The sequence below is a fragment of the Chrysochloris asiatica genome, unplaced genomic scaffold (genome assembly GCF_000296735.1).
Source record: "Chrysochloris asiatica unplaced genomic scaffold, ChrAsi1.0 scaffold00009, whole genome shotgun sequence".
Lineage (NCBI taxonomy): Eukaryota > Metazoa > Chordata > Mammalia > Afrosoricida > Chrysochloridae > Chrysochloris > Chrysochloris asiatica.
In genome coordinates, this window is record NW_006408527.1 from 20901675 (window position 1) to 20923206 (window position 21532).

A 21532-nucleotide genomic window follows, 5' to 3' on the forward strand; every position below is an offset into this window, starting at 1 on the left:
AGCTTCAGTTTGAATTTGCATATGTGCAATTAATGGTCTGTTTTTTGTTTTTTTCCTTGAAAAAAATGATCTATATACATCCATCCAAATTGTCTTTAGTGAGGATGTCACTATCTAAGAATCTCAAAAAGCTTCCATTTCTGTTTCCTTAGGTTTATCGAACTAATCAGTGTGCTGGGGAATTTGTGATTACATTTCCAAGAGCCTACCACAGTGGTTTTAACCAAGGTTTTAATTTTGCTGAGGCTGTTAACTTCTGCACTGTTGATTGGGTATGTAATTGCAATTTATGAAGTCTTTTCAAACTTACTGTTGTTTTTTTTCCTGGGGAAATGATGTGTACTTTTTTTTTTTTTAGAATTATCATGTATACAGTTGCTTAAACTAGTACCACTAAAACGCTGGTCTACACATTGTTGCTAGTCCACAACCAGATCAGGCACTTGTTGCACACATTGTAAATAAGCACACAGTCAAGTTCAACCTACAGTTTTTATATTTGGACTATGATTTTCTTTATGAAAAAAGTAGTCTGTTGCTAAACATTCAGGTCCAAACTCAGTAACGTATTTCAAATTGCTAACAAACTGGTAACAAATTTTTTCAGTCTGCACTACACTTTGTAAGACTGCATTGGCTTAAAATATCCAAAACACAGCTACTGTATACTTAATGATACATTTGGTTTCTAGTCTACATTTGGTTGTTAGGTATAAAGTTGAATGTTATTTTAGTATTAACACTTTTCAGCTATCTGTAAATAACTATTTGAGTATGTGTGATATTAAATTTAATGATTTGAAGCTTGTTTTAGAGTGCTTTTCTGGTTCTTTTTAGGAGCTGTATCTACACTTGTTTTATTTTCTTGTGTGTAGTTTTTAGTATACTGGTATTATTTCAAAATGTTCCCAGAAGCAGGTTTATCATAACAGTTAAGCAGAGTTGTTCCAGAAATGTGTAAATTCATTTAAATTTTACATTGTTGTGGGCGTTAATTAGTGTATTGTTAATATATATTGTTAGCTTCCTCTCCTCCCCACCCTCCAATCCACTTTTTAAAGTAAGTATACCCACTATGTATCTTTCACCCCCAGAAGAGTAGGAGAGGTTAGCAGCCCGACTCATAACCACTATACTACCAGAACTCTGTAGTTTGATCATAAAAGCCAGAAATCTTTGGATATAGAAAGGAGATGATGAATATTACGTATTTCCCTCTCTTTTGACACAGCTGCCTTTAGGCCGACAGTGTGTGGAGCATTATCGGTTACTTCACCGTTATTGTGTGTTTTCTCATGATGAGATGATTTGCAAAATGGCTTCCAAGGCTGATGTACTAGATGTTGTAGTGGCCTCAACTGTTCAGAAGGACATGGCCATTATGATCGAGGACGAGAAAGCTTTGAGGGAAACTGTCCGTAAACTGGTAAGGTTTTTGGAATCTTAATTGTATACCATTAGGTATTATATCATTTTAGAACACTTTTCTTAGTCTTTAGTCTATTTAACTTTTATTTTAGGTTATTCTAGTATGTAGTACTATGGTTGTAATTTATATTTCTCTAATGGTTAATCATTCTGTATGCTCATTTGCTACCCATCCATCTTCTTTGGTGAAGTGTCCAAATTTTTCCTGTGGTTTTGTTTTTCTGTTTTTTTTTTGCATTTAGTGTTGTAAGAATTCTTTATATTTTTTGCATGCCATTTATGAGATAAGCAATTTTATTATCTTCCTATCTGTGGTTTGGAGTCCTGGTGTTGTGCTGTGGGCTAACCTGTAAGAGTGCAAAGTCTATTCAACTTCAAGGTCAGTGAGTGGTTCGAGCTCACCAGCTTCCTTGGAAACTCTATACAGGGTCGCTATGGGTCAGAATCGACTCGACAGCACTTAACAACACCAACCACATCTATGGTTTATCTTCAGTTATCTAGTGGTATCTTTCAAAGAGCGGGATTTGTTCTTTTCTCTTTTTATGTTTTCATGGAGTTAGTTTTGCTTCATGTGTCTTATCTAAGACATCTTACCCTATCCCAACACCACAGCAATTCTCTTCTATATATTCTTTTAGAAATGTACATTTTTAGGTTTTACCATTAACTCTTAAGTCTATTTTTAATTAAATTTTATATGTGGTACAAGATACAGGTTAAAGTTAAGGTTTTATATATGAATGTCCAATTTCCAACACCATTTCTTGTAAAGACTTTCCATTCTCCATTGGCACCTTGAAAATCGGTTGGCCACTGCTCGATATGCATTGATCAGTTCAACCCTTCTAACTTTTTTTGGCAGTGGAGAGGGGGATATTTTAATTTCTTTCATTTTCTAAAATTTTAGAATCAGCTTCTACCCAAAAAATCTTATTGGGGTTTTGATGATTGGGATTGTGTTAAGCCTATGGGTAGTTTGAGGAGAACTGATACTTAACAGTATTGAGTCTAGTCTACAAACATGGTTATTTATCACTCTATTAAATTTCTCTTGATTTCGTTCATCGATGTTTTAGAGACTTCTATAGATTATACACGTTTTCTTGGATTTATTACTTTTTTTGGTAGTAAAAATGACTAGTACCGTTCTGTGGAAGGTAATCCTCTATGAATAATCTTATTTACTACTTTTTGAAACATATCCCTGTGAGTAGAATCCTAAAATGTTGATTTTCTGGTCCCCATTCACCAAGTTACCTACTTTCTTACCTGCTTTCCTCTGACCTTTATTTTAGAGTTGGAGAAAGAAATGCTCACAGGTTCTAAGCGGCTTGACTTTCCAAGGTTTTGACACCAATAATGGTTAGCACATTTTTGGAACTTTAGGAAATACTTTTTTCCCCCAGATGTAAAAGTTTGCAAATTAAAAATTGAGTGAACTATATGTTTCCTTGTCAATAAACATCCTTGAAACAGAAGTGAACTGGTCAAAAGGTTAAAAAACAGTATAATAATACAGAGGACCCCACTGACTCAAAATCAGGCTTTTGAATTTTCAAGGTTGGATTTGGATTCAGTTCCAAATAAAGAGGAAAGTGGTAGAAGTTTGATCACTGAATGACAAGGATATATCCCAACAGGGCTCTCTCTATAAGTGCCGGTTTTTTATATAAGCTTAGTTGAAATTTTCTGATTCATGACCTTAACTTCGAATTCTTCCATCTACTTTTCTTGTTATCTCCATTTTGTTTTCCATTTCCTCTTTTGTTTCTTAACATTCTTTACCTTAAATGCTTTATTAGGACTTTAGTGTCTCCAATTAGACAAAATTTCTAATTTATCAGGGTTATAATATTCCTTTGTATAAAAGACTCTAAGAGGCCATTTAGTATTTTACCAATCTCTACAATCCCTGTGTGTTAATCTTTTCAATTTGCTCTATCTTAATTATTTAATTGTTTTTATGGATTTTCCAAAAGTGTCACGCTGGAGTCCTGTAAAGAACTTTAAGATTGTCTTAGTTGCTTTAGGCCCGTTTGGAGTAAAATAGAGTGCTAACCTTAGTAGTTGTATTGTTAATGGTCTTCATACTGAGATCAAAATGACCAAAATGCAAGATTCTACATTTCATAATAAGGGTTACAGTTTCAAAAAGTGTTCTTTCTAGACAAGTGAAAAAGATGACCTTTCCTATATTGCTAGTTTATTATTATCATATACCATAGTTTTCATCATGCACTCCCTATTTTGGTAAGGCTCTGTTTTTGAAGCTCCTCCATTCCTTGTTTGCCTTGGGGGCTGGGATTATATTATCCTCTGAAGATTTGTAAAGTACATTTTATTTCAGGGAGTAATTGATTCGGAAAGAATGGATTTTGAGCTATTGCCAGATGATGAACGTCAGTGTATAAAATGCAAAACTACATGCTTCATGTCTGCCATCTCCTGTTCTTGTAAACCTGGCCTGCTAGTTTGTCTGCATCACGTAAAGGAATTGTGTTCCTGTCTCCCCTATAAATACAAGCTACGGTAAGTAGAAAGATGATTTTGCCTATGGGAAACTCAGAATCTGGCTCCCTCTGTACATCTCTGGGCTGTAATGTTGAGTAGAAAGCGTAATTTTCTCCAAACCCACATATCTCGAAGTTTAGTCTGCTGTTTTGCTTCCAGCTATAGATACACTCTGGATGATCTCTACCCCATGATGAATGCATTGAAACTTCGAGCAGAATCTTATAATGAATGGGCCTTAAATGTGAATGAAGCTTTGGAGGCAAAGATCAACAAAAAGAAAAGTATGTGATATATTAAAGCTTGACTTGATGACTGACAAATTTGTTGTGTATTACCAACAGCAGGTTACTCAAAACAGCCCATCCTTGTCCTTGGTTAACCCTTTTGTCTAGACACAGACCATTAGCAGAGACCATCTTAAAACTAAGCGTGAATGAGGCAGACATCTTCATATCAAGGTGAAGTCTTGATCTATGAATTGTGCAAGATCATTTATTGAGTGAAAATCATATTGTTAGGAAACAGAATAACCCTGTTTACATCTCTTTATCACAGCAACAAAAATATATTTTTCATTTTATATGGAATCTTATAAAAATTTTTAGCTTTTTATTGTGAATTGAGTGGAGGTTTGCAGAACAGATAGTTAGTTTACATTCAGCAAATCATATATTTTGCTTCCTTATAATGATTGTGATCCCATCCGTGTACCATCAGTTTACAGTGTTCACCTCTACTCAATTAACTATTGCATTCTTCCCTGTGTCTCTTGCTACCTTCATTGTTCCTCCCTCTCTTTCACCTCTCTCTTGGTGTATATTGCCTGGCCCTGTCAGCCATATTAACATGTGTCTACCGTCTAGCCCGTGAATAATTTTCCCTCCCGCTCGCAGCCCTCTCCCCAATAGCCATCATAGATTGTTTCTTTTCTTACTGTTTTACAACATTGGTCTCAAGCATTTTTGTCTTCTATGTTCTGTATGTTGTGAATTGTTTCAAAGTTTCATTGACATTTTTTAGTGTTGTGTAGCATTTCATTGTGTGTACGTACCAAACCATTCTTCCATTGATGACATTTAGGCTGTCTTCATCTTTTTATTGTGTCTACTGTACACCACATATTGAATGATCTTTTTTTCTTAACCATTCTGATTGGTTTATTGACTGGGATACATCAATCCATTTACATTCTCTATAATTTTCAGTAGGTATTAAATGATGGCTGTCATTTTGTGTTGTTTTGTTTTGTTGTGGTACTGGTTTTGTTCCACGTAATTTTCTTTGCTGAGTTCATTTGATTTGTGGATTTTCTATTCATTTTCAGTACTTACTAAATATTATTTATTTTCTTCCTTTATGATGTGCACTGTTATCCTTCATTGTTTAGGGTAGGTTTGGTTGGTGTTGACTGCTGTCTATCATTGATCAGATAGTATTGGCTCAAGTGTAGTTGGTAGAGAGTACAGTTTTGATTGGGTTGTATGGGCAACATTACTATCTCCTGTCAATGAGAAAGAGAAGACCCCTCTCCACATACCCATCCCCCCCTTTGTCTACTCCTCCCAGGCTTACACACATACATACACACAAGAAAACAAAGTAGAATAAACAAACAAGGAACCAACAATGAAAATAGAATAATAAAGAGAAAAACAACAAAATGAGGCAGCAAACTGAAGAAAAGAATACAGATAAGAGAAAATAAAAAAGAGTAAAACATATTTAGGAAAATCAGGGAGAAAGGGCAGATGAAATGAGAGAGTAAAAAACATCGAAAAGGGGGAAAATAAGTGGAAAAATGAGAAACAAAAATAAAAACAAAAAACAGAGATAGGCTAAAATTCAAGGAGTAAAAGAAGTAGGAGGAGGAGCTAGAAAAATAAGCAAAAAACAGTGAAACAAGCAAACAGAAAAAACAAACCCCAAAACAAAACAAAAAAACAGTGCGACTGTTGGATCCAGATAGGAGATAACCCTGGGGGTTCCTGCCAGTCAAGAATCTCAGGATATGGGTGTGGGAGGGATGTGACAGTAGATTTCCTGGCCTTAGATGGAGTTCTTAGGAGCCTTGGTGCTATCTATGTTAAAGGCACTCAATCCAGAAGTAAGTCTGTGGATGCAGACTACTTTGTGGTGGTTAGGTCCACAGGGCAGTTGGGGGCAATGTGACTAGTTAAATGCTGGCTGGTGGCTTTGCAGGTTTTGTAGTTCTGCAGCCAAACCTGCCTGTATCCAGGTACCAAAGCAACATAGTAGGCCCCCACCTCCCACTGGCGAGGCTCCAAACCACTTGGCTTTGAATTCCCAGAGAGCAGGGTCTGCACTAGGGATGAATGAGGGTGAGAGCTGGCCCACCTCTCTGATCACCAGGGGAGTTGGTTGAAAAATGAAGGAATCTCACCTTTCCTGTTTCCTGTGTGTCTGCTCTGCTGGGCCATCTTCTTTTGCTATCACAAGATGGTGTGCCATGCCTAGCCACAAGTCAGTCTCCCTATCTCAGCTTCTCCTCCCAGCAAGCACTCAATCCGCAATTAACGTTTCCTCTGAGATTCAGGGTTCTCAAAATTTCACCTTTGCAGTTTCATTTTTGTCTCTCATATCTTTGTTGTAGAGGGTCCGTGAGTGTGTCTCCCTAGTTCCTCTATGTGGAATCTTAGAAAAACTTTTTTGTTTGAACCTGATCTAGGGACAAAGGCAACAAAATGTAGCATTACATTAAATTAGGAGTTTCTGGAATGCTGGTTTATCGCTTTGTTCTAGTCAAAGTCAAGGCCTCTGTTAATTTGAAAGGCACTGTTTCCCAGACCATCTCAGTCAAAGTGTTTTTACTTGCTTTCTGAACTGCTACTAGGATGTAACTGTTAGGGAAGGGAGTCTGCTCCTGTAACAGTTATATCCTCGTAGCATTTCTGTGTCATCCAGTAGGGCCACTATAAGTCACAATGGACTCAAGTCAGTGGGTTTGGCTTTGGGAGTTTTCCCTTTTTTGCAGCCCAAAAGATAACTCTGCTCCTTTCTTTTATGGGCTGGGATTACTCTCATTGTCTCAGCATACTAGAATAAAATGCACAAGGGAAGGGGTTGTCCTCAGCACAATAAGAATCTATATTTGCTTTGTTTTTTATAAGCCAATTGTTTACCATTTTGAAGATCTTAAGGCATTTCAAATCATATCTATGTTACATATGAGGCTAACCCTGGTAACGTGGTAAATCACCCCACCACACCAGCCAAAAAACCTTCTAAATATTTTATAGATAAGTACTGACAAGCAAACTGTTTCTTTGTATTTCATACCAACCGTGATAATGAGTACAGAAAAAGTGCTTTTCCCCTCCACCCCAGGTCTTTTCAACTTTAAGGCTTTAATTGAAGAATCTGAAATGAAGAAATTCCCAGACAATGATCTTTTGCGTCACCTTCGCTTAGTCACACAGGATGCAGAAAAATGTGCCTCTGTTGCGCAGCAGTTGCTTAATGGCAAAAGGCAAACAAGGTACATACTTTAACTCTTTTGATTTTGGACTTTTTGCAGTTAAACTTTGGAAATCTATCATGACTACTTTCCTTTTATCCTGGATCCTTGACATGTTGGACCCTGGGTGTGGTGAATACTGCATATGTTCTCATATGGCTTTCATGGGCCTTTGTCTTCACAGATATCGATCTGGCGGAGGAAAATCTCAAAATCAGCTGACAGTGACTGAACTCCGACAGTTTGTGACACAGCTGTATGCTCTTCCATGTGTACTCAGTCAGACACCATTGCTAAAGGTAAGCAGGTGTGGAAGAGGAGTTCGGTAAACCTACAGTTTGCAAACAAAGATTTTGTTTAAAAACAACAAAAAAAATTGACATGCTTAAATTTCTTTATTGGCTAACTTGTATGTTTGTTTGCAAATAGTTTTATAGTGTGTTGTTTAAAAGAGAACAGATTCACAGATGAGATCAAGTAGGAAATTTTTGCATTAAAAAAGAACCACTGGTTAGTTTATGTACTTGCCATACCATCTGTTAAAGTCACTTGTCTCCAGTGTGTCTTGTTTTACCTAATTGTTCTTCTTGATAAGTGCCAACTCATAGCAACCCTGTATAAGCCCTTTCTGAGAAGTGGGTATTGAGTTTGAACTACTGACCTTGCGGCCCAGTACTTGTCCTACAATGCTACACCAGGACTCTACTGTTACCTAATTAGCCTATGTTGATACTAAAACAGATGAGATGAAAGACAGGATCACACTGAATATGTGTTGGAGATTCTAAGAATGACTAATTTTACTGATTACTGAAATTACTGTTTTGATGGAACAACGTGTTTTGTAGGACCTCTTGAATCGTGTAGAAGATTTCCAACAGCATAGCCAGAAACTGCTTTCTGAGGAAATGCCCAGTGCTGCTGAGCTGCAGGACTTGCTAGACGTCAGCTTTGAATTTGATGTTGAACTTCCACAGCTTACTGAGATGCGTATCCGCCTGGAGCAGGCCCATTGGCTGGAAGAGGTGCAACAAGCTTGCCTAGACCCTACCTCCCTCACTTTAGATGATATGAGACGTCTCATAGACTTAGGAGTGGGACTGGCTCCATATTCAGCAGTGGAGAAAGCTATGGCACGACTGCAAGAACTGCTCACAGTGTCGGAGCACTGGGATGACAAAGCTAAGAGTCTACTTAAGGCCAGGTAAAAGAGCAATCTCCCACCTCTCCTTTGAACTCAGCACTTGGTATATATAGCAAGTTTTGGGTAAACATTTGTTGCAGTTAGTTATACATGTACATGTAGAAATAACTGGTTATTACTTGTGATTGCCTTGGAACTTTTTTTTTTTTTTTTTACTGATTGAGGTGAATGATATAAATGGACATGCCTTTCTTAGAGTTGGTCTAATAAAATTGCTCTGGACCCAAATATAATAACTTTGAAAGAAGGAAAGCATTTACAAATAAATATATTTAATGATGTCTCAAGGAGTTTTAAACATGTCTAACAGTTAACACACACTATGTTCTGTAAAATGAAAACGATGTTTTGCTGGCTACTATTGTTGATTTAGACTCATGACTCAGAGAAATGCCCCATAGGATTCTCTAGGAAGGCAGATCATCAGGTCTGCTAAGAGGGTTTGAACCACAAACCTTTAGGTTAGCTACCAGGCCTCCTTGAAAGAAAGATAGCACAGATAATTTCTAACAAAAACAGGACTATGCACTTGTAATTCAGAGTACCTTAACTGTATCTGATAGAGTTGATTGGACTAGTCATCTGAGGGAGAAGAGAACAAAGTCCGTCCCTAATCTTGCTTTTTATCTGAAACATCTTAATTGGCCCAATTGACAGCATAAAGCACAAAGAATATCTAGGTTATAGATTCTTTTGTAATCCTAAATAAGAATAATTGAGCAGAGATATCCTAGAGAATTTTAATTTTGGTGAAACTCTTGAGTATCTAGTGTTTCTAATATATCTAGCCTTGATATTGAGGAAATTAACACGGTTACCTTATGCAAGGAAGTTTGTGATTATACAATCATAGAATCAGGAATAAATAGTACTTAGATGCTTCATTGGGTCATTTGCTCTTTAAATTGTTGATGCTCTTAAAAAGTCTTATGCAGCTACATGAAATGAGCTAATTTGAAAAAAATAGTCATTTCCTATGAAATGATTTTTCTGGTCTAGATAAATGAGCAATCTTATAAAATACCAAGTCATTTTTGTTTTTAATTTTTACAGACCCAGGCATTCACTGAGCAGCCTTGCTGCAGCAGTGAAGGAGATTGAGGAGATCCCCGCATATCTGCCCAATGGTGTGGCTCTGAAAGACTCAGTGCAGAGAGCCAGAGACTGGCTTCAGGATGTAGAAGTCCTGCAGGTTTTTTTTTTTTTTTTTAATGTCCTAAATGTATACATACATCTATAAAGAACAATAATTAGAAATCTATAAAAATAAATATTAGATCTTAGTCCACAGATTTAATATTTTAGAGTTGTGCAAATTGTAGATTCTATCCAACTGTATTTAGATGTGCTTTCCAGGTATTGTACTGATCAGTTGGTTCAAATATTTAAAACTTCAAAAATACAATCAAGTTTTCCTTAGAGCCAGGGATCAAAGTCAAGGACTTGGTTGGGAATAGAAGAGAAAGAGCTAAAAATAGGGTTTCTAATTCTTGGTAAATATGATTGATGGAGATTTGTTGCTTTGCCAGTAGCTCTAGAATGTAGACAATCGAGTAGATTTATTGAGTCTTGTTACATGAATATGACCAAACTAGGCTCCAGGGTCCAGAATTTTCATCAAGTAATGACTGAAAATATATCCACCGTACAAAAAATCAAACTATGCAGTGCTATATCAAGTCAATTCCAACTCATACCTACTCTATAGAACAGAGTAGAACTGCTCCATAGGGTTCCAGAGGCTACATATTTAAAGGATAGCCTTATTCTTTCTTCTGTGGATTTAATGGTGTGTTTAAACTGGTGATCTTATGGTTAGCAGCCCAAATGCTTAACCCTATGTGACACCAGGGCTCCTTCATACCCCCACAGTCCTGCAAAAAAAAAAAAAACAATATCTTGAGCATTTTCATCATATATTTATGTCCCTTTGTTAGAAGCTACACACACCAACTTGTGTCTTAAGGGAAAAAAAATCACTTGTGTTATTACTAAAGTGCAAACAATGCATTCCAGTGTTTTATCCAATGTTCAGTTAAATAACTTTGATGCCCTTCCTCTATCTTCTAATCATTGTAAATCAGGGCGTTCTTGTGGACCTAGTAAGGTAAATGGTCTTAAGTTCAGACGGTTAAATGTTAAACTTTGATGAAGCCATCAGATTTTAAAAATACAAAAAGACTCATTTTTCTGAATGCTTGTGTAATTTTACATGGTGTTTATTGGCCAGTTGTTGATAAGAAATGCCTAATAGTAGGACACTTCTAGACAGATGTTTATAATAAACTTCTGGCCGTCTGTTCTAGTTAATAGGGAAGAGAGATAGATTGTTTGAAAAGAATATGTAGTTAGTAGGTGACCCCAGATAGCTTAAAAAACAAAAATCAAGGCAGGTATTTATTATTTTCCTAAACATAAGGGACCCTTTTCGATGCAGGTGTCTGTCAGTAGTTACTGGCATTATAGTCCTGGTATGGTGTACTGTAGGATAACATTGGACTGCTAATCATAAGGTAGGTGATTCAAACCTACCAGTCACTCCTTGAAACCCTATATAGGGTCATCATGAGTTAGAACTGACTTGACAGGCACTCAACAACAACAATAGTGATTAGTTTTAGCACACTTGCCCTAAGTGATTGGTTGCAGTCCAGAAGGTTAAGATGACTGCAATGAGAAGAGGTTAGCATGTGACCCATAAAGGACAAAATGCAATTTCACTCCTTTCCTTAAATAATAACACAGCCTTTACAGCATATATTTAAGAGTTACTAGGGAGATGTGACTAACAAATCAATTCATATTTAGTGGAGTTTTATTTTTTAATGTTATGTAGTATTCTTTTTGCTCTACATATAGCATATTTCTAAATCATATCATAGGGATACCATATAATCTGTGAATTGTCTTGCACAATATTTATGCTCTAATAGTTTTAATTATTTATGTCAAAAGGAGTGGACTATCAGTTGACCCAGTCCATACTGTTTTCCCACAGTGTTCCTTGTTGTTGTTAATGTGCTGTCAAGTCGGTTCCAATTTAGGGTTTCCTAGGCTTTTCCAATCTTTATGGGAACAGAAAGCCTCAATCTTTCCCCCACGGAGTGGATGGTGGGCCCATATCTTGGACATTGTGGTCTGCAGTCCAGTGCTAAACGTATGGAGCTTATTTGCTGCTTATTTAATCCAGGACTACATCTGATTGGTATATCTCCTTAAATGTCTTTAGACTAGTAAAATAATCCATTGGCCTCTCTTCCCTACTTTTTATTTTTTAAAACTTTTTGTTGTGAATTTTACAAAGCATATATTTTATTTCATCTCAATTGCAATCCCCTGATTGTATCATCACTTACCTACTTTTTTCCTGAGTTTCTTGTTTCCACTCCATTTTCTTTCTCCACCCTTCTTAAAATTGTCAGAATTCTGTTCTTTTGATCTCAAATGGTTGACCTTTCTATGTGTGTCCTTGTTAGTATTGTCCTCCTTATCTACCTATCTTATGCTTGACTGAAAATTGAGCCACAGGGGTAAGCCCTCCCTAGTTTTTTTTTTTTAATGATCCTGTTGTGGTGGCTTATAGAATAAGCACTCGATTGTGAACCACAAGGCTGGCAGTTCGAGCCCACCAGCCACTCTGAGGCTTTGTGATCCCACAAATATTTACAGCATTGGAAACCCTTTGTAGGATCATTATAAGTCAGAACTGACTTGATGGCTTTAATAACAAAAGCAAATCCAGAACAAAAGCAAATCCTATGACAACTCCTTCCCCTCCCATGCGTCTATTCATCTAGTCTGGTCATCTTAATGATTCTCAAATTATGGTTCTCAGATAAACAACATTAGCACCATTAGCATACTGTCACCTGGGAGATGTTAGAAGTATAAATTCATAGACACTATTTTAACATATGGATGAATCAATGTGTGGCGATGTTGTTGTTAAGTACTGTGAAGTCGGCTCCGACTCATGGTGACTCTGCACAGGGTTTCCGAGGCTGTAAATCTTTACGGGAGCAGAACGCCTCATCTTTCTCCCGTGGAACCGCTGGTGGTTTCGAACTGCTGACCTTGAGGTTGGCAGCCCGACTTGTAACCACTACGCTACCAGATAGGACCCAGGAAACTGTTTCCGCAAAATTCCCAGATAATCCTGGTACATGTTAAAGTTTGAGAACCATTGGTTTTTCATAATTCATATTTTAGTTTCCTGATTAAGTTATACTGAGTCTACAAGTTGTTTCTATATAACAGTGGAAAATGGATTAGGACAAAATGCTATTTTGTTGTTTTCAGTTCTGTAAGCCAGTATGAAAAGCATGTGTAATCTACAACTCTTCTGTTCATTTTTCTGAAATTTTACATAGGGACCAAGTGACAAGTGAAGGGTGTATAACATGTTATTAGAACAAAGGGACCACAGTAAGTCGTATGTTCACAATTGTATCTTTAAAGCTGAGCGAGCACAAACTAAGTTCACTAAATATTTATTGAGTTGTTATTGCTGTTGAGTGCCGTTGAGTCGGTTCTGATTCATTGTTTGATTCGAGGAACATCTGGTAGTTTGAATCATCAACGTTGTGGTTCAAACCAACTTTGCAATTCAGCGAATTAACCCACAGCACCACATCAGGACTCCTATTTGTTGAGTGAATGATCAAATTTCACCCCACCGTCGCTGCCACTTGTCACCTACTAAGCTTTGTTGACATCTAGTTATTTAAATCATTGAACTCATGAATTAGGCCAGCCTGAGTCGTGCTTTTTCCTACTTAACATAGAAATATTTCCCCTCTTAAATTGCTCTGATTTTTCTGATTTCATTAGGCTGGAGGACGTGTGCCCGTGCTAGACACACTCATAGAACTTGTTACACGAGGCCGATCTATCCCAGTACATCTGAATTCTTTACAAAGACTGGAGTCACTGGTAACTGAGGTTCAGGCTTGGAAGGAATGTGCTGCGAATACATTCCTGACTGAGAATTCATCATATTCTCTCCTAGAGGTAAGTTTGCAACCAGTCCACATACAAATGTGATGTCACTGATCTCTGTTCTGTAAGTCATTAGTTTAATAGGACAAGGAAACTCTTTGAGACATCTGGTAAAGCAACATTTTCAATGCTTTCTGGATATATTTAGGATAGCATTCTGTATCTAAAGTGTATTTCTTCCATTGTATGAAATTCCTGTATTTTTGAGGGCTGATAAATGAACTCTTATAAGCTGGTATAGGTTGTACATTATGACAGCTATAGTATTTTTTTTGGTTTACTAATTGAATCTTAAAGTAAATCTTTTCTATATTGTTTTTTCTTTCTCTTTCTAACAGAGGTGATTTTAGGGTCTTGGGGTTGCACATACCAAAGAAAATAGTACATTTTTACACCATTCCCATAGTTGAGGGTTTTATTTTAGGAACTTTTTGAAACTTGGTTAAAATTCACTTAATCAGTGGATATGCTTTGTCTCACATTAGGTGCTGTGCCCTCGATGTGATATTGGCCCTTCCGGGTTGAAGAGGAAGCAGAGAAAGTTAAAGGAGCCCCTACCAAGTGGGAAGAAAAGAAGCACCAAATTAGAGAGTCTGGGTGACCTAGAGAGAGCTTTAACTGAGAGCAAAGAGACTTCTTCAGCTGTATGTTGTGGGGCTTTTTTCCCCTCCTTTCTCTGTGGGTAGGGAGTATTTCAGACCCTTTTCTGTTTATAGGATTATTGGGATGGCAACTAGAAGAGTATCTTTGAGAGTAGTCTGTTTTTGGAACGTTGTTTAATGTAGCAATTTAAACAAAAGGTGTAGGAAATCCAGAGACTTAATGACTCAAGCTGTTTTGTCAGTCAGTGTCTGTGGCTTGACTAAGGAGATCAGGGCTCATAGATACGTGACACTACAATTCCAGTTTACTGATCTGTAAGCAGAAGTATGTTTCAAAGTGCCCTGAGTGCTTATTGGAACCAAGATGAGATCATCCTCAGGAAGCTGAAGAAGTAGTATCTAGTTATTATCTAGTGAGCACATGGTAGGTATTAGGATCAGAGAAAGTGGTTAGGCTCTGTGGTTAGGCTGCTTTTTTATGGCTCAAAGCATTGTTCATTTCAAAAGTAGGAATATAGTTATTATTCTGTTACTTGGATGGTGTCAAACCTTGGCCCAGAATACTGCTGATTGACATATATGGACTTGTCTTGATCTGTTTATATATTGAATCAGACTTCCTTTGGCTGTATATGTATGAATGTACAAGTGTTTGGTCACATTTTACCTAGCACTGTTCTTGTTTTTAAGGTGTTGCTTTGGTCTATATGTCTGTGAAGACCAAAGTTACAGTACTTCTCCCATCAAATGTCTGTGTGAAATTTTGTGCATAGTGTATCACATTGTAGTTTATGCCTTTCGTGGAGAAACTGGCCAATAAAACTGGACATTAAACTAGAGATGATAGTGGCAAACCATGATATTATTTAAAGTTGTCACCTTTGCACTCTGCTTTTTACTTCATATTGTTGTCATGTTGAGCCAGCTCCGACTTAGCAGTCCTGTGCATAACAGAGTAAAACACTGCCCAGTGTGCCATCATCACAGTTGTTATGTTTCAGTCTGTTATTGCAGCCACTGTGTCATTCCATCTCATTGGGGGTCTTCCTTTTTTCCTGACCATATACTTTACCAAGCATAAAATCCTTTTGCAGGGACTGGTGCCTTGTGATAAATGTCCAAATGTGATGGGTAGTCTAGCTAGCCTTGCTTCTAAGGAGTAATCCAACTTCTTCCAAGACAGATTTGTTTGTTCTTCTGGTAGTCCAAGGTATTTTCCATATTCTTTGCTAAAACAATAAATTGCACCAATTCTTGTCTGGTTCCTTGCCCAGCTTTCACATGCTTATAAGATGATTAAAAATACCTCAAACTGTTAACTTTGCTCTCTAACACTTAAAAAGATAAGGTCTTTTGCAGCATATTTGCCTAATGCAAAATAATTTATTGACGATTGTTTCCTTGAGTGTTGAATATAGATCCAAGAAAAATGAAGTTTTTGGCAACTTCAGTCTTTTCTCTGCTCATCATGATTGGTCCAATGGTGAGGATTTTTGTTTTCTTTACTTTGAGGTACAACCCATACTGAAGGCTGTATAGTCTTTGATCTTCATCAGTAAATATTTTAAGTCTTCTTTGCTTTCAGTAAGTAAGGTTTTATCATCTGCATATCACACGTTATTAATGAGTCTTCCTCCAATCCTGATGCCACATTTTTCTTTCATATAATCATAAAGTCCTTGATACACACCTTTCCTGATTTTAAACCATCCAGTAACCATCTAGATTCTGTTTGAAAGATAGACTGCTGCTTGTTCTATTTACAGGTCCCTCAGGAGGCCAATTAAGTGTTAACCATTCTTGTTATTCATAGCTTGTCATGATCCACACTGTTGAATGCCTTTGCACAATCAGTAAAGCACTGATAGGCTCTGAATTTAACCAAGATCCATCTGATAGTCAGCAGTGATATCACTTGTTCCATGTTGTCTTCTGAATTCAAGTAGAATTTCTGGCTGCTCCTGTATCAACATCAATATTGTTGCAACTATTTTTAAATTGTCTTTAGCAAGGTTTTACTTACGTGTGGTATTAGTGATATTTTTTATTCAATGATTTCGGTTTTCTATTGGGTCACCTTTTTTTGGAATGTGCATAGATATGGATGTCTTTCAGTCTGTTGGTCAAGTAGGTCTCATCCAAATTTTTTGGCATAAAGCCAGTGCTGCATCAGTTTGTTGGAAACGTTTTCGATTGAAAATCTATCAATTCTTGGATCTTTTTTTTTTTTGGCTAATGATTACAGTGTGGTACTGTAGGATCAGCACTGGACTGAAAACCATCAGGTCAATTCATACTCACCAACTCCTCCTTGGAAACTCTGTACAGGGTTGCTATGAGTTGGATCTGACTCAATGGCACAACAACTGTATAGCGTGGACTTCTTGTTTCCTTCAATATCATTGGTTCTTGATCATATGCCACGTTAATATAGTTGAACATCAACCAGTTCATTGATTGATGCTTTGTACATCCATTTATCAGTGGATGTTTTCAGCTGTTTTCTTCTCATTTTGAGTCGTATCTCTTCAGTAAATGAAGGTCCTAAAAGCTTTGTTCCATTCACATTATTTAAAATCAACTCTACTTTGAGGTGGCAGGTCTTTTTCAATCATATTTAGAGTGTCTTCCAGCCTGAGGGGCAGTCATCTTCTGGCACTGTATCAAACAGTTTAGTTATTATTCATAAGGCTAGTCCCTCAGGATTGGTTGGACTGCCTATTTCTTCTGAAACTTGTCTCCTATGGGTGACCATGCCGGTATTTAAAACACCACTGGCATAGCTTTCCAGCATCACAGCAACATGCAATCCACTACAGTATAACAAACTGACAGACATGTGGGTTTTGCTTTACAGGCACCCAATAAATTTTTAATCGCCAGGCTTATTTGTGCATTAGATGTCTTCTATTTAGCAGGCATTATATCTTTTCATGCTTAAAAAACATCCCATTTATAGATAACTTGTGATGAGGCGTCTTCTATTTAATTTTACATAAGCTATCTAGTTTCATTATCTATAGTTGCTGGGTATATGTATAGCACACAGGTAAAGCCATTAACTTGAAAGACAGCATGGAGAGAAGATATTCTGAAGTGAGTACTCTAAAGTTTTCCATCTAAAGTTTCTTTCTAGAAAGGCAAAATAGCTGATAGAACTGAGCAACAAAGGAAGAACCTCAGTAGTTGGTATATGTAGAGTACAAAAAACCTATGCGTTGGACTTTTAGAATTGTATGATAATTGCAGGTAGAGTTCTATATTCTACCATACATCTTTCATTTATTCATATGACAGCTCTTGCTGTTGTGCACTATTATTAGGAATTTTGAGCTGCAGGTGGGGTGTGCTACCCATGTTCACATAGATTAGTGTGAAACCAGGGCCAGGAAAAGACATAAGAGTATTGTTGTGTTGTGGCCTTTTGTACTCTGGAGCCTGTTCTCTGTGACATTGCCCTTGATTTGTCATTACTTTTCAGATGGCAACGCTTGGGGAAGCTCGTCTAAGAGAAATGGATGCCTTGCAGTCTCTGAGACTAGCAAATGAAGGGAAATTGCTGTCACCTGTCCAAGATGTGGAGCTGAAAGTCTGCCTGTGTCAGAAGGCCCCAGCTGCCCCCATGATTCAGTGTGAACTCTGCAGGGATGTTTTCCATACCACTTGTGTGGCAGTACCCAGTATTTCACAAAGCCCCCAAGTCTGGCTTTGTCCTCATTGTCGGAGGTCAGAGAAGCCTCCACTAGAGAAAATTCTACCCTTGTTGGCTTCCCTGCAGCGGATCCGAGTTCGCCTTCCTGAGGGAGACGCACTTCGATATATGATTGAAAGAACCGTGAACTGGCAGCACAGAGCCCAGCAACTGCTTTCGTCAGGGAATCTAAAGTTTGTGCAAGACCGAGTGGGGTCAGGACTGTTGTATAGCAGATGGCAAGCCTCACCGGGACAGGTGTCAGAGACAAACAAGGTGAGTTTGCACTCTGCAGAATTGTATACCTTTATCTTGAACCTGTACTTCTGGTCTTACTAAACATTTTTTTATTACCAATTTATTACCAACACTCACTTTAAGTTCCCATTTCAAGATCCATGTGTATCTTAACCATGTGGTTTTAGCTTCCTCTACCCTGAATAACCAGGAGCTGTTACTCAGGTCTGTTAAACAGATATTCAACTTTTAATATACAGGTATCTATCTCCTTTTCTAAAGTTTGCTTTTGTGCTTCTTTTCTTTTATGAAAGACCTAAATTAGTACCCATTTTGGCAAACTGAAAGAAATGTGAAGAGGATTTTTGTTTTTATGAAAAAGGTAAAAAGTTAAAGTAGCATTCCGCATTGTTTTGCAGTGAGCTGTCAAGCTCCTTCCCCAGGAACTACACTCAGCATCTAACCCACATAGCTTTGAACGATGTCTGTGAACACTATATGTTAGTGTTATTTTAAGTATATGTGTGTGTTACTTCGTATGGTTTGGGAAATTGTGTTTTGAGTCCGGGAAACTTAAAAAATTACCATATAAATTAATAGTAATTGCATCTTCACATTTTTATGTCATTTTGCCTCATGAAAGTTTTCATAGGGATGTACTTTCAGATAGTGGTGGAACCTGTATACATATGAATTTTCCATTTACATATGTTAAAGTTGAGTGTGTATTTAATGTGTATGCGCAGATGTACGTTTGAAAAAAATCTTGTTTGATTAAAAAACTTTGTTCTGTTCTCTCCCACCTAAATTACTGAGAAGCAAGGAAAAGTGCTTATGGCCTTATTTTTATGGTCTCTTAATGTCCTTTGAGATCCAAGAGTTTTTGTTAGTGTTTGGACACTCTGTTGCTTCAGAGGAAAAGCTGTGGGTTTCATATCAGATTATATGGCCATCTGAGCCGAGTTCTGTTATCTGTAGGAAAAGAATGTGAAGACAACAGACAAAATTAGAAGGGCAGAATTCATTCTTTTTATAAGGTCAACTTGGTGACTTTCCAATCTAGCACAGAGTTCTTCTCTGCTAGGGATAGCAAAACTCCCTCGTACTATACAAACAGACACAAGAACCATAAATGTTCAGCAAATCAGATAAAGACAACAAAATGATTCTCTATCATAAATGTTTCCTCCCTGCCCCCTTTTTGTTTTCTTTCCAGGCTTGTGAAAATGTTGTCTGACACACAGCAGGTGATGATGAATTAAAAGATTGGCTGAATTGATGAGTTAATGCTATTTGGGTAGACTGGAATTGAGAGACATTTGTATTTTTTAACACACAATGTGTTAGAATTTTATCATTATCAATAAAGATACACTCTTAATGACTATTGGTGGTAAAAGGAGAATTTTCCTTTTCCTCTTTAACAAACATTGATTGAAGGTTAGGGAGATGGCTGTGCGTGATTTCTGATAGTCTTTAGTTGGTTTATTCAAAGAGGTATATGTCTATGTTTTGCTGTGTTAAGTGCTGTCCACTGGGTTCCGACTTAAAGCGACCCTGGATAGGGTTTCCGAGGAGCAACTGGTGGGTTTGACCTGCAAACCTTGTGGTTCACAGTCCAGTGCTAATCCTATAGCACCACACCATGCTGTAATCTCCAATATGGAGAATTACATCGGGATTAAAAGAGTGTATTTGATCTATTACTACACAGAGGAAATAGTGTATTTCCCAACACCCTCCTTTACTGCTCTGAAATCAGTTCAAGTAAAACCAGAAAGAATAAAGGCTTGGTCTTCAGGAGAATATGATTTGATCTGGCCAGATCTAAGATGCCAATTCCTGGTAGTGCCATGGTTAAGCAACTGGCTGCTAATCAAGCCAGTTCAAACCCTGTAAAACATTTACAGCCTTAGAAACCATATGAGGCAGTCTGCTCTGTCCTATGAGTCAGTCAGTCAACTGAATAACAATAATGTTCAGTTTGTGTTTTGGGGCAAGATTGCCCAAAGATTCCTTTCTATTTGGGAAGATTTGATCTTTCTCTTTTCTGGTTTTCTGCCTGCATACCCAATCTTTTGCCATTGAATTGGTGGGAATATTTTTAAGCCTGACTGCAAAATGTTTTCTTTCCAATAGGTATCTCAGCCTACTGGCACAACATCCTTTTCTTTGCCCGATGACTGGGACAACAGAACCTCATATTTACACTCCCCTTTCTCGACTGGACGAAGTTGTATCCCCCTCCATGGTTTGTATTTTTAATTATTTTGAGGGCTGGATAGTCACAAGTGATCTTGCAGTATATTTTTGTCACAGGTGATCAGGGAACATAGAAAAGGATTTTATCCTCTAATGTAAAGTATGTATTTGCAAGACTGGGGAAATACCACATTTGCAGATTATAAATGCAAAGGAAATGCAGAAGAAAGCTTTATGTCCCTTGCTTTTAGAGATGAGAGGGTTTATCCTAGTGCCAACTGATAATTAAATGTTGTTAAGTACCATTGAGTTGGTTTCAGAGTTGGTTTCAGTTCATAGAGACCATATACAGGGTTTATGAAGAGTGGCTACTGGGTTTTGAACTGCCAACCATGTGGTTCAAATTGACGTTATGGTCTAGTGCTTATCCTATGGGGCTGCACCAGGACTCTAAGCTTTTATGTCAGATACTAAGTCATAGACTGCTTTATTGCTTCATTACTTAACATTTGTTGAGATATTAAAGGTAATCCACAGTTGAAATCTGCCTCTCTTTTCCCTAATAATTATTTATAAAAGACTGCCACTTGAGTTATGCTTAAAGCTATAGCTGGAGTCCTGATCCTTGTCACACTGTCATAGGTGTATAACACTGTAATTACTGGATCCAGATTGTCCATGACCTGGGCTATCTTTTTGCTTTCTATTAAAATCAATTCAGGGAGATACACTGATATTAGTAATAAGCAAGTGAAGAGCGGATTCAGTTGGAATTAATGCATCATAATTATTTGACTTGATCTTTAACAGGCATTAGTCCAGAAGTGAATGAACTATTGATGGAGGCCCAGTTGCTCCAGGTATCCCTTCCTGAAATTCAGGAACTTTACCAAACTTTACTGGCAAAGCCGAGCCCTGCTCAGCAAACTGACCGAAGCTCACCAGTCAGACCCAGCAGTGAGAAGGTAAGTGTCTGAGAGATTTCTGAGGTAGTCAAAGTCTAAGAAGATGGGATGCTTTTTAAAGTGTCATTCCACCTAAATAATGGGATGGATGAGATCCATAAACAGATAGAAATTGTCTTCCTCACAACCTGCCCCTAAGGCTCATAATGAGTCCAGAAGCTGGGTATCATGTACTAAAGCTCTGTTCACAGCTTGGATTTGGTCCTGTATTAA

At 37.5% G+C, this 21532-nt stretch overlaps 1 protein-coding gene across 1 annotated transcript in view; it reads left to right on the forward strand.

Moving 5' to 3' along the window:
- KDM5B (lysine (K)-specific demethylase 5B) overlaps positions 1-21532 on the forward strand; it is a 98547-nt gene that overhangs the window by 73627 nt on the left and 3388 nt on the right. Inside the window, exons 13-25 of the mRNA XM_006834125.1 lie at positions 153-272; positions 1232-1426; positions 3779-3960; positions 4102-4226; positions 7291-7441; positions 7605-7719; positions 8269-8624; positions 9678-9816; positions 13455-13634; positions 14108-14266; positions 17706-18191; positions 20292-20403; positions 21165-21319. Of these exons, the coding sequence (XP_006834188.1) occupies positions 153-272; positions 1232-1426; positions 3779-3960; positions 4102-4226; positions 7291-7441; positions 7605-7719; positions 8269-8624; positions 9678-9816; positions 13455-13634; positions 14108-14266; positions 17706-18191; positions 20292-20403; positions 21165-21319 (2475 nt within the window). The remainder of the gene's footprint in view (positions 1-152; positions 273-1231; positions 1427-3778; positions 3961-4101; positions 4227-7290; positions 7442-7604; positions 7720-8268; positions 8625-9677; positions 9817-13454; positions 13635-14107; positions 14267-17705; positions 18192-20291; positions 20404-21164; positions 21320-21532) is intronic.